This window comes from Procambarus clarkii, chromosome 6 (assembly GCF_040958095.1).
Source record: "Procambarus clarkii isolate CNS0578487 chromosome 6, FALCON_Pclarkii_2.0, whole genome shotgun sequence".
Lineage (NCBI taxonomy): Eukaryota > Metazoa > Arthropoda > Malacostraca > Decapoda > Cambaridae > Procambarus > Procambarus clarkii.
The window spans coordinates 39,979,786-39,991,116 of NC_091155.1; the positions used below are offsets into that span (position 1 = coordinate 39,979,786).

Sequence of the window (11,331 nt, forward strand, 5' to 3'; positions counted from 1 at the left end):
TTCGAGATCGACCTCAAGTACAGGTTCTAAATTAAGCAACTGACATATGTGGAGAGCTAGTGTCACAAGTTATATGTTTGTCCTGCACACCGCCCCCCATCCAGTGGGCAGCGGTGGATAGGTTACAATCACTCAGCAGATAATGAGAATTCCCAGAGATACTTGTAACCGAGTCTAAGCCGAGCAGTAGTAACATCTAGAAGTCTGCTGATTTTATTGGATGATCCATAGATGTGTGGCTCCTCTTGCATGATAGTATGACTGGTGACGACACAAGGTAAACATGACGCGGGGCGAGGCCGTGGTAACACGCCCCTGTGATGAACGTGTCCACGCCGCCCCCCGCTAAACGTTTACCTCACGTGATGGTGCGTCAGGCCTCCGTGTGTACGTATTGATCCCCGTACCTTCCCGCACTACGGTGGTCAGGTGGCTGGTGGTGGTGGTCAGGTGGCTGGTGGTGGTGGTCAGGTGGCTGGTGGTGGTGGTCAGGTGGCTGGTGGTAGTGGTGGTCAGGTGGCTGGTGGTGGTGGTCAGGTGGCTGGTGGTGGTGGTCAGGTGGCTGGTGGTGGTGGTCAGGTGGCTGGTGGTAGTGGTGGTCAGGTGGCTGGTGGTGGTGGTCAGGTGGCTGGTGGTGGTGGTCAGGTGGTTGGTGGTGGTGGTCAGGTGGCTGGTGGTTGTGGTGGTCAGGTGGCTGGTGGTTGTGGTGGTCAGGTGGCTGGTGGTGGTGGTCAGGTGGCTGGTGGTTGTGGTGGTCAGGTGGTTGGTGGTGGTGGTCAGGTGGCTGGTGGTTGTGGTGGTCAGGTGGCTGGTGGTTGTGGTGGTCAGGTGGCTGGTGGTGGTGGTGGTGGTCAGGTGGCTGGTGGTGGTGGTGGTCAGGTGGCTGGTGGTTGTGGTGGTCAGGTGGTTGGTGGTGGTGGTCAGGTGGCTGGTGGTTGTGGTGGTCAGGTGGCTGGTGGTTGTGGTGGTCAGGTGGCTGGTGGTGGTGGTGGTGGTCAGGTGGCTGGTGGTGGTGGTGGTCAGGTGGCTGGTGGTGGTGGTCAGGTGGCTGGTGGTGGTGGTCAGGTGGCTGGTGGTGGTGGTCAGGTGGGTGGTGGTGGTGGTCAGGTGGTTGGTGGTGGTGGTCAGGTGGCTGGTGGTGGTGGTCAGGTGGCTGGTGGTTGTGGTGGTCAGGTGGCTGGTGGTGGTGGTGGTCAGGTGGCTGGTGGTGGTGGTCAAGTGGCTGGTGGTGGTCAGGTGGCTGGTGGTGGTGGTCAGGTGGTTGGTGGTGGTGGTCAGGTGGCTGGTGGTGGTGGTCAGGTGGCTGGTGGTGGTGGTCAGGTGGTTGGTGGTGGTGGTCAGGTGGCTGGTGGTGGTGGTGGTCAGGTGGTTGGTGGTGGTCAGGTGGTTGGTGGTGGTCAGGTGGCTGGTGGTGGTGGTGGTCAGGTGGCTGGTGGTGGTGGTCAGGTGGCTGGTGGTGGTCAGGTGGTTGGTGGTGGTGGTCAGGTGACTGGTGGTGGTGGTCAGGTGGCTGGTGGTGGTGGTGGTCAGGTTGCTGGTGGTGGTGGTGGTCAGGTGGCTGGTGGTGGTGGTCAGGTGGCTGGTGGTGGTCAGGTGGCTGGTGGTGGTGGTCAGGTGGCTGTTGGTGGTCAGGTGGTTGGTGGTGGTGGTCAGGTGGCTGGTGGTGGTGGTCAGGTGGCTGGTGGTGGTGGTCAGGTGGCTGGTGGTGGTGGTCAGGTGGCTGGTGGTGGTCAGGTGGCTGTTGGTGGTCAGGTGGCTGGTGGTAGTGGTCAGGTGGCTGGTGGTGGTGGTCAGGTGGCTGGTGGTGGTGGTCAGGTGGCTGGTGGTGGTCAGGTGGCTGGTGGTCAGGTGGCTGGTGGTGGTGGTCAGGTGGCTGGTGGTGGTCAGGTGGCTGGTGGTAGTGGTCAGGTGGATGGTGGTGGTGGTCAGGTGGCTGGTGATGGTGGTCAGGTGGCTGGTGGTGGTGGTCAGGTGGATGGTGGTGGTGGTCAGGTGGCTGGTGGTGGTGGTCAGGTGGCTGGTGGTGGTGGTCAGGTGGCTGGTGGTGGTGGTCAGGTGGCTGGTGGTGGTGGTGGTCAGGTGGTTGGTGGTGGTCAGGTGGCTGATGGTTGTCAGGTGGCTGGTGGTGGTGGTCAGGTGGCTGGTGGTGGTGGTCAGGTGGCTGGTGGTAGTGGTCAGGTGGCTGGTGGTGGGCAGGTGGCTGGTGGTGGTCAGGTGGCTGGTGGTGGTGGTCAGGTGGCTGGTGGTGGTGGTCAGGTGGCTGGTGGTGGTGGTCAGGTGGCTGGTGGTGCTGGTCAGGTGGCTGGTGGTGGTCAGGTGGCTGGTGGTGGTGGTCAGGTGGCTGGTGGTGGTCAGGTGGCTGGTGGTGGTGGTCAGGTGGCTGGTGATGGTCAGGTGGCTGGTGGTGGTCAGGTGGCTGGTGGTGGTGGTCAGGTGGCTGGTGGTGGTGGTCAGGTGGCTGGTGGTGGTCAGGTGGCTGGTGGTGGTGGTCAGGTGGCTGGCGGTGGTGGTCAGGTGGCTGGTGGTGGTGGTCAGGTGGCTGGTGGTGGTCAGGTGGCTGGTGGTGGTGGTCAGGTGGCTGGTGGTGGTCAGGTGGCTGGTGGTGGTGGTCAGGTGGCTGGTAGTGGTGGTCAGGTGGCTGGTGGTGGTGGTCAGGTGGCTGGTGGTGGTGGTCAGGTGGCTGGTGGTGGTGGTCAGGTGGCTGGTGGTGGTGGTCAGGTGGCTGGTGGTGGTGGTCAGGTGGGTGGTGGTGGTGGTCAGGTGGTTGGTGGTGGTGGTCAGGTGGCTGGTGGTGGTGGTCAGGTGGCTGGTGGTTGTGGTGGTCAGGTGGCTGGTGGTGGTGGTCAGGTGGCTGGTGGTGGTGGTGGTCAGGTGGCTGGTGGTGGTGGTCAAGTGGCTGGTGGTGGTCAGGTGGCTGGTGGTGGTGGTCAGGTGGCTGGTGGTGGTGGTCAGGTGGCTGGTGGTGGTGGTCAGGTGGCTGGTGGTGGTGGTCAGGTGGCTGGTGGTCAGGTGGCTGGTGGTGGTGGTCAGGTGGCTGGTGGTGGTCAGGTGGCTGGTGGTGGTGGTCAGGTGGCTGGTGATGGTCAGGTGGCTGGTGGTGGTCAGGTGGCTGGTGGTGGTGGTCAGGTGGCTGGTGGTGGTGGTCAGGTGGCTGGTGGTGGTCAGGTGGCTGGTGGTGGTGGTCAAGTGGCTGGCGGTGGTGGTCAGGTGGCTGGTGGTGGTGGTCAGGTGGCTGGTGGTGGTCAGGTGGCTGGTGGTGGTGGTCAGGTGGCTGGTGGTGGTGGTCAGGTGGCTGGTGGTGGTGGTCAGGTGGCTGGTGGTGGTCAGGTGGCTGGTGGTGGTGGTCAGGTGGCTGGTGGTGATGGTCAGGTGGCTGGTGATGGTCAGGTGGCTGGTGGTGGTCAGGTGGCTGGGGGTGGTGGTCAGGTGGTTGGTGGTGGTCAGGTGGCTGGTGGTCAGGTGGCTGGTGGTGGTGGTCAGGTGGGTGGTGGTGGTGGTCAGGTGGCTGGTGGTGGTCAGGTGGCTGGTGGTCAGGTGGCTGGTGGTGGTCAGGTGGCTGGTGGTGGTGGTCAGGTGGCTGGTAGTGGTGGTCAGGTGGCTGGTGGTGGTGGTCAGGTGGCTGGTGGTGGTGGTCAGGTGGCTGATGGTGGTGGTCAGGTGGCTGGTGGTGGTGGTCAGGTGGCTGGTGGTGGTCAGGTGGCTGGTGGTGGTGGTCAGGTGGCTGGTGGTGGTCAGGTGGCTGGTGGTGGTAGTCAGGTGGCTGGTGGTGGTGGTCAGGTGGCATGTGGTGGTGGTCAGGTGGCTGGTGGTGGTCAGGTGGCTGGTGGTGGTGGTCAGGTGGCTGGTGGTGGTGGTCAGGTGGCTGGTGGTCAGGTGGCTGGTGGTCAGGTGGCTGGTGGTGGTGGTCAGGTGGCTGGTGATGGTCAGGTGGCTGATGGTGGTCAGGTGGCTGATGGTGGTCAGGTGGCTGGTGGTGGTCAGGTGGCTGGTGGTGGTGGTCAGGTGGCTGGTGGTGGTGGTCAGGTGGCTGGTGGTGGTGGTCAGGTGGCTGGTGGTGGTGGTCAGGTGGCTGGTGGTGGTCAGGTGGCTGGTGGTGGTCAGGTGGCTGGTGGTGGTGGTCAGGTGGCTGGTGGTGGTGGTCAGGTGGCTGGTGGTGGTGGTCAGGTGGCTGGTGGTGGTGGTCAGGTGGCTGGTGGTGGTCAGGTGGCTGGTGGTGGTGGTCAGGTGGCTGGTGGTGGTGGTCAGGTGGCTGGTGGTGGTGGTCAGGTGGCTGGTGGTGGTGGTCAGGTGGCTGGTGATGGTCAGGTGGCTGATGGTGGTCAGGTGGCTGGTGGTGGTCAGGTGGCTGGTGGTGGTGGTCAGGTGGCTGGTGGTGGTGGTCAGGTGGCTGGTAGTGGTGGTCAGGTGGGTGGTGGTGGTCAGGTGGCTGGTGGTGGTGGTCAGGTGGCTGGTGGTGGTGGTCAGGTGGCTGGTGGTAGTGGTCAGGTGGCTGGTGGTGGTGGTCAGGTGGCTGGTGGTGGTGGTAGTGGTCAGGTGGCTGGTGGTGGTGGTTAGGTGGCTGGTGGTGGTGGTCAGGTGGGTGGTGATGGTCAGGAGGTTAGACCCCACTGACATAAAGGAATTTACTTATTTAACTATAGTTTCGAATATGCTATCAGCACTACTGATAACGTCCTTATTCGTTTTTATGAAGACTTGACAGTGACCACTATGGCCCAGTCTTCGCGCTAACAATTATTTCATATTAATTTCATAATTGATTTAGTTTTTTGAGCGTTAAATATATACAGATAAAATATATATGAACATAGTTTTAACGTGTTAACGAATGTAAATAAAAGTGAAATAAATTTAAATCTTTAATTATATATTTAACCATGTATTAACAACAGACTAGACGTTGGGTTATTGAAAGAAATGGTTGAACATGTTTTGAAAGTGTGCCTTACTTTGTGGCACCATTGAGAACATTGTGTATCAAAAACATTAACAGTAAATATAGGAATATTGCATGTAGTCAATATTATTTATTGCCTGCTAGGCAATACATCCACTTATAATGACCACAGAGGTGGTATTTACATTAATAATGGTAGTCTAGGTACTGACTTGCAAGCACTTCTCCTGTATAACAGTTCATATATATATAATATAGGCACATGTACATCAAATAGTCATTCTGGCAAGATAAAGAACGGAAAAATATGTTTTTTTTATCTTACATCATCATTTCACTAGGCTAGATGTCTGATTTCACTGTCTACCAATGCGCAGAAGGGAATGTTTTGAAAATAGATCTACTTCTTGCTATTGATATTCTTTCAAGAGATGGATGGGTTGAACTCTTGATGTTAATGTCATTGTAATAGGACCCTTATTATCTTAGCAAATATAATTATATTATACAAATATAATATACATGTACAATGACCTCTTACAACGTACAAATACACGTTTTCAAAATAATATATTGAGCAGTGTACATATTTCAACACTGTATCTGAATTAATATTGTTGTGTTTCATTAATGTAATCTTTATTTAGAAGGCACATGAGTAGTGTATACTGGAAATAGCGTTTTAATTACTAAATATTCATTATATGCAATAATAAGAGATATAATTACAGCATCAACCAGTAGGTTGATGAATTATATCTCATCCTGATCATATAAAAAAATTTAAAACTGTTTTTAGAAGTAAAAAAAAATCGTTTAAAATGTTTTTAAATATTAATCATATATTTAACAATTAAGCATAGTTTGTATTCCATTACAACTCGCCGTGAGGTTTCCTTATAAAAAAGGCCCATAAACTTTAACAATTTCACCTTGGCCTTTACCCAATGGTGAGAGAGGAGGTAGCCTAGTCCGTACACAGGTCTTGCTCACACTAGACTCCGGACGGCGCCTCTGACAGGGATGCACATAGCACGACCTTGCATGATCCCACACTCGGGCCAGGACATCTGGATCACCCTCCGATGGACCAGCCAAGAAATCACAAAAATGATCAGCGTTATTTGGCAATTCTACACAGCAGTGTAGGTGATCAACGTGGAGAGTGTAGAAGCGGTTGAGCGCTTCATGCTTGACCCCCACCATTCCAGCAAGTGTTCCAGTGACGTGAACATCATCGATCCAGAAGTATGGCCACTTGAAGGACTCTGACACGATGGCTGTAGCAGCGTCGATAGTCATGGCGTAGGCCCAGCCGGACACGAACGGGGCATAGTATTTCTCCGGATATTCCTTTTCGCTCACATACCACTTACTATCTTTATTTCTGACCGGTTTCGCCTCAACTTGCAGCAGTCCAAGTATGAGATTCTTTCTGTCCCAGTATCTAGATTTTAGTTTATCACGGAACTGGTACAAGTCAACGGCTATGTCATCGTCCATTTTGATAATGAATTTAGACTGTGGGCAATAATTTGTGACCCACTGTAGCCCCATGATGTGCTTGTAGGTGAGGTTGTGGTAATGTTCCTTAAAGTTGCCTTGAATTATATCATGATACTTCATGTTTTCTTCATCTATACTCCACTGTGGGGTCTTGTGGTAAAGCTCCTGGTCCTGCCACTCTGCCCGAGCTAGCAGAAATACTCGACGCATACCCAGGTCTCTCAAGTCCTCGGCAGGGACATGTTGCCGCATCACGTCCCGTTCTAAACGATTAGCTGGATGAGTGTGGATTATTACAGTGATAAAGACATCACCGTCACATACATCATTGTTAATTATATATGTAAATCCCGGTAGATCTAAGAGGGGAATGCTGGATGGATAGAGGTGATGGACACTGAGGGGTTGGGGAGTGTAATGGGTGTGGGTGGCTAGTAGGTTCCTCCACATTCCCACCACCACTACCACGCCCACCACTCCCACCACACACACCCGCCCACACCACACTACTGGCCGCCCCATGCTTTCTACACTCTGACAAACGGCATTTACTGAAAAATTGCATATCCTTCGCATGTATCTGGATATAACTGCATTATACTCTCAGCATTCTATACAAATTATACAATAGAGATGATACATGACACATGTATTGTATTAGATCCGTGCATTATGTTAAAGCTTGCATTATTTGTTTTCTACAGGATAATTGCCGCATATATTTATATTTCCTGGATTATATGGTGAGAGAAGGTGGCTGCAGCACTGACAGTGACCTTGCATTCCCAGTGTGCGGGCCAGCACGCGCACACCCTAATATAGTCACTACACAATTGTCCGCAGGCATAGTCAATTGCAGCCACTACAACTTCACACTCCTAAGGTTTTCCGTAATTTGTGAGGGTTGTTAAGCAGACCGTCATGTTATGACACATATCCACTGCTGAAGATTTGCATGTTCCAGTGGGATGACCTTGAGAAGGAGTGATCGGAGAAACCTCATATAATGTATAACTTCATCAGCCTTGATAGGCTAACCTTGATGGTTAATAGTACCGTGCTCCTGGGAATGTATTCCAAATGGTATATTTTCGAGAGGGATGCGTCACTGTCTAAGGTACACCAGGGTAAACTTGTAGTGTGGAGGAGGTGATGAGACTGGTGAGAAGCGTCCAGCTTACCGAGGCGTCGCTTGCCTCCCGCCTCCGCTCCTGTCATAGAAAATGGCAACCATCTGAATTTTGAAGCAGGTATTTATTTATTTATTTATTTATTTATTTATTTATTTATTTATTTATTTATTTATTTATGCATATACAAGAATGTACATAAGGAATGTGAGGATACAAATATGGTAATTACAGTCTTGTAAAGCCACTAGCACGCGCAGCGTTTCGGGCAGGTCCTTAATCTAAGAAAATTTTAAGGAGGTAAATACTTGCAAAATTTATAGACAAAAAAATGATAACAGATTACATGAAATGAAAAAAAAAAGAAGATGAGAGAAAATTGTAGGTACAGTATATTAAAGCACATAGGTAGCTAAGATTGATTGCAATGACAGCTTAAAATGGTAGTTGACAACAAATTGGTAGGCACAATACAGCAGAAACAATATAAGATTGATTGCAATGACAGCTTGAATGGTAGTTGACAAAAATTGGTAGTCACAATACAGCATATGGCTAGCACATAAAAGAAGACAGCAATGAACACAATGATAAGGTTGTTTGATATTACATAAAAATTATGAGATTGGGTACCACTAGGTACAGAGCAAATTTAAAGCTCAGTGTAGGAAACTAAATAGATGAAGTTAGGTACTTTTTGGTTTTGCTTTTAAATAAGGCAAAAGTTTTACAGTTTTTCAATTCACTAGGGAGTGAGTTCCATAGACTAGGTCCCTTAATTTGCATAGAGTGTTTACACAGATTAAGTTTGACCCTGGGGATATCAAAGAGATATTTATTTCTGGTGTGGTGATAATGGGTCCTATTACATCTGTCCAGGGAGAGTTTCAGAGCATGGTTTGCATTTAAGAACAGGGTTTTGTAAATGTAGTTGACACAAGAGAATGTGTGGAGGGAGTTAATATTTAGCAAGTTTAGGGATTTAAACAAGGGAGCTGAGTGTTGTCTGAAAGCAGAGTTAGTTATTATTCTGATAGCAGATTTTTGCTGTGTGATGATGGGCTTAAGGTGGTTTGCAGTGGTAGACCCCCATGCACAGATACCATAATTAAGATAGGGGTAGATTAGTGCATAATATAGTGAGAGGAGAGCAGAGTTAGGAACATAATATCTGATTTTGGAGAGTATACCAACTGTCTTAGAGACTTTCTTAGTTATGTGTTGAATGTGGGTGCTGAAGTTGAGTCTCTTGTCTAGGAATAGGCCAAGAAACTTGCCATCATTTTTATTACTGATATTAATGTTGTCTATCTGTTGCTGAATTGCATTTGATGATTTGCTTCCAAATAAGATGTAGTAAGTCTTTTCGATGTTTAATGTTAGTTTGTTCGTTGACATCCATAAGTGGACTTTTTTTAATTCATTATTCACAACATTATTTAGTGTATGTGGGTTGAGGTTTGAATAGATAAGGGTAGTATCGTCAGCAAACAATATAGGTTTGAGAATATTAGAGACATTAGGCAGATCGTTTATATATATATAAGAAATAGAAGAGGTCCTAAGATGCTGCCCTGTGGCACTCCAACGGTAATTGGTAGAGTGGAAGAAGTTGTATCATTGATGGTTACATATTGGTGTCTGTCACTAAGATAGGATCGGATGTAGTCAAGGGCAAGGCCTCGGATTCCATAATGCTGGAGTTTAAGTAAGAGGTAGTTGTGATTAACAGTATCAAAGGCTTTTCTTAGGTCAATGAAGAGTCCAATCGGAAACTCATTTTTGTCAAGGGCTGAGTAGATAATGTCAAGGAGACTAATGATTGCATCATTGGTGCTCTTTTGGGACCGGAAGCCAAACTGGCAGGGGCTGAGTATGTCGAATTTTACGAGGTAGGAATAGAGCTGTTTGTAAATAATTTTTTCAAATATTTTTGATAGAATGGGTAGATTTGATATTGGTCTACAATTGTTTATGTCCGCCGGATTGCCTCCTTTATGGACTGGCGTTACTCTTGCTTTTTTGAGGATATCAGGGAAGGTGTGACACTCTATAGATTTGTTGAACAGTAGTGCTATGGGTGGGGCAAGGGCATGGGAGGCTCTCTTGTACACAATGGACGGAATTTCACTGGTGTTCCCTGCCTTGGTTTTTAGAGAGTGTATGATGGACACGACATCTGCCGGGCTGATTGGTGAAAGGAGAAGAGAGTTTGGATAGCTGCCTGAGAGATATGTGTTAATATGTGTCTGAGTCTGTGGGATTTTACTGGCAAGATTAGCACCAACCGATGAAAAGAAACTATTAAATTCATTTGCCATTTCTAAATCAGTTGACGGTATATCCCCATCCTTGTAGAGTTTTATTTAGTTATGTGAGTGTTGTTTAGTTCCTAGGATACTAGAGATAGTTTTCCAAGTGCTTTTCATGTTGCCTTTTGCTTCATTGAATCTATTCACATAATATGCAAGTTTTGCCTTTCTTATGATACTAGTAAGCATTGATGAGTACCTTTTAGCTACTTCCTTTGAAACTAGGCCAATCCTAACTTTCTTTTCATATTCATGTTTCTTGTTGATTGAGTTGAGAATGCCACTTGTGAGCCATGGATTGTTTAATCTTTTGTCAGTTACTTGCTTGGTAAGAAGGGGACAATGAAGGTTGTAGAGGCTTAGAGTTTTGGAGAGGAAGAGGTTAGCTAATGAATTTATATCATGGGTATTATTGAATTCAGAATCCCAGTTAATATTGTAAAGTGCCTCTGTAAGATTGTCTAAAGCTGATTCACTGTGTAGCCTAAATGAAAGTTTCTTGCTTTTTGGTGGTGTTATGTCCATGTTCGCTATGAGAAAGGTAGGATAGTGGTCAGTTGTTCTGTCGTAGATTATACCAGATACAAGGGGAGCTGTTATGTTTGTCCATATGTGGTCCAAGGTAGTGGCTGATGTTTGAGTGACTCGGGTAGGTTTGGTGATAGTGGGGATTAGCATACAGGAGTTCATGCTGTTAAGGAAATAGTCAACTTGAGAGCAATTTTGTTGACCCAGGTCAATATTAAAGTCTCCTCCCAGAATGATGTGGTTTTTGTTGAGATTGTTGTTTATAATAAGATTCCTTAGGTTGTCTGAGAAAGAAGCTATGTTAGTATTGGGAAATCTATAGATGGCTCCAATAGTCAAAGAGGATTTAAGGGATTTAATTGTAAACTGAGCAAAAGTATATTCACAGTAGTCATCTCTGTCACTAATAACACTGTTGCAGATAAATGTATCTCGGTAATATATAGCTGTGCCACCACCTTTTTTTATTAGGCCTACAGTTATGAATGGCTTTATAACCAGCTAAGTTGTAGAGTTGGGTATAGTCTTTATTTAGCCAAGTTTCTGTTAAAATAATGAACGATAAGTTAGTACCTAGTGCTGTGAGTAATGCATTTAAATCGTCAAAATGTTTACCAAGTGATCTAACATTTTGGTTATAATCTGATAGACAGGTGCTATTTTGGAGTTTGTTTTTAGCCTGGTGTGCTGTGAAATACTTACAATAATGATGATCAATGTGCTGGTTGGTATAGATATGAGACAGAAGATTTTGATCAGGATCAATATCAGTGTGCATAGGATGCAGAGGGATCACGATACAAGATACACGATAAAGCAAAACACAAGAATAAAAGCAAATACAATAAAATAGTAACAATTTAGAAGTAAAATAAAGATCCAATAGATAGCCAGGGAGGACACAGAAGTTACATAAAATAAAACACAAAAAATCAGTAGAGACTGACAATATAAATGT

At 48.3% G+C, this 11,331-nt stretch overlaps 1 protein-coding gene across 1 annotated transcript; it reads right to left on the reverse strand.

Annotated features, from left to right (window-relative positions):
- Positions 1-4,846: 4,846 nt before the first annotated feature.
- Positions 4,847-7,614, reverse strand: LOC123754122 (beta-1,3-galactosyltransferase brn). The gene has a single exon (XM_045736320.2). The coding sequence runs from the start codon at positions 6,977-6,979 to the stop codon at positions 5,795-5,797; it is 1,185 nt and encodes a 394-aa protein (XP_045592276.1). The 5' UTR covers positions 6,980-7,614; the 3' UTR covers positions 4,847-5,794.
- Positions 7,615-11,331: the final 3,717 nt, after the last annotated feature.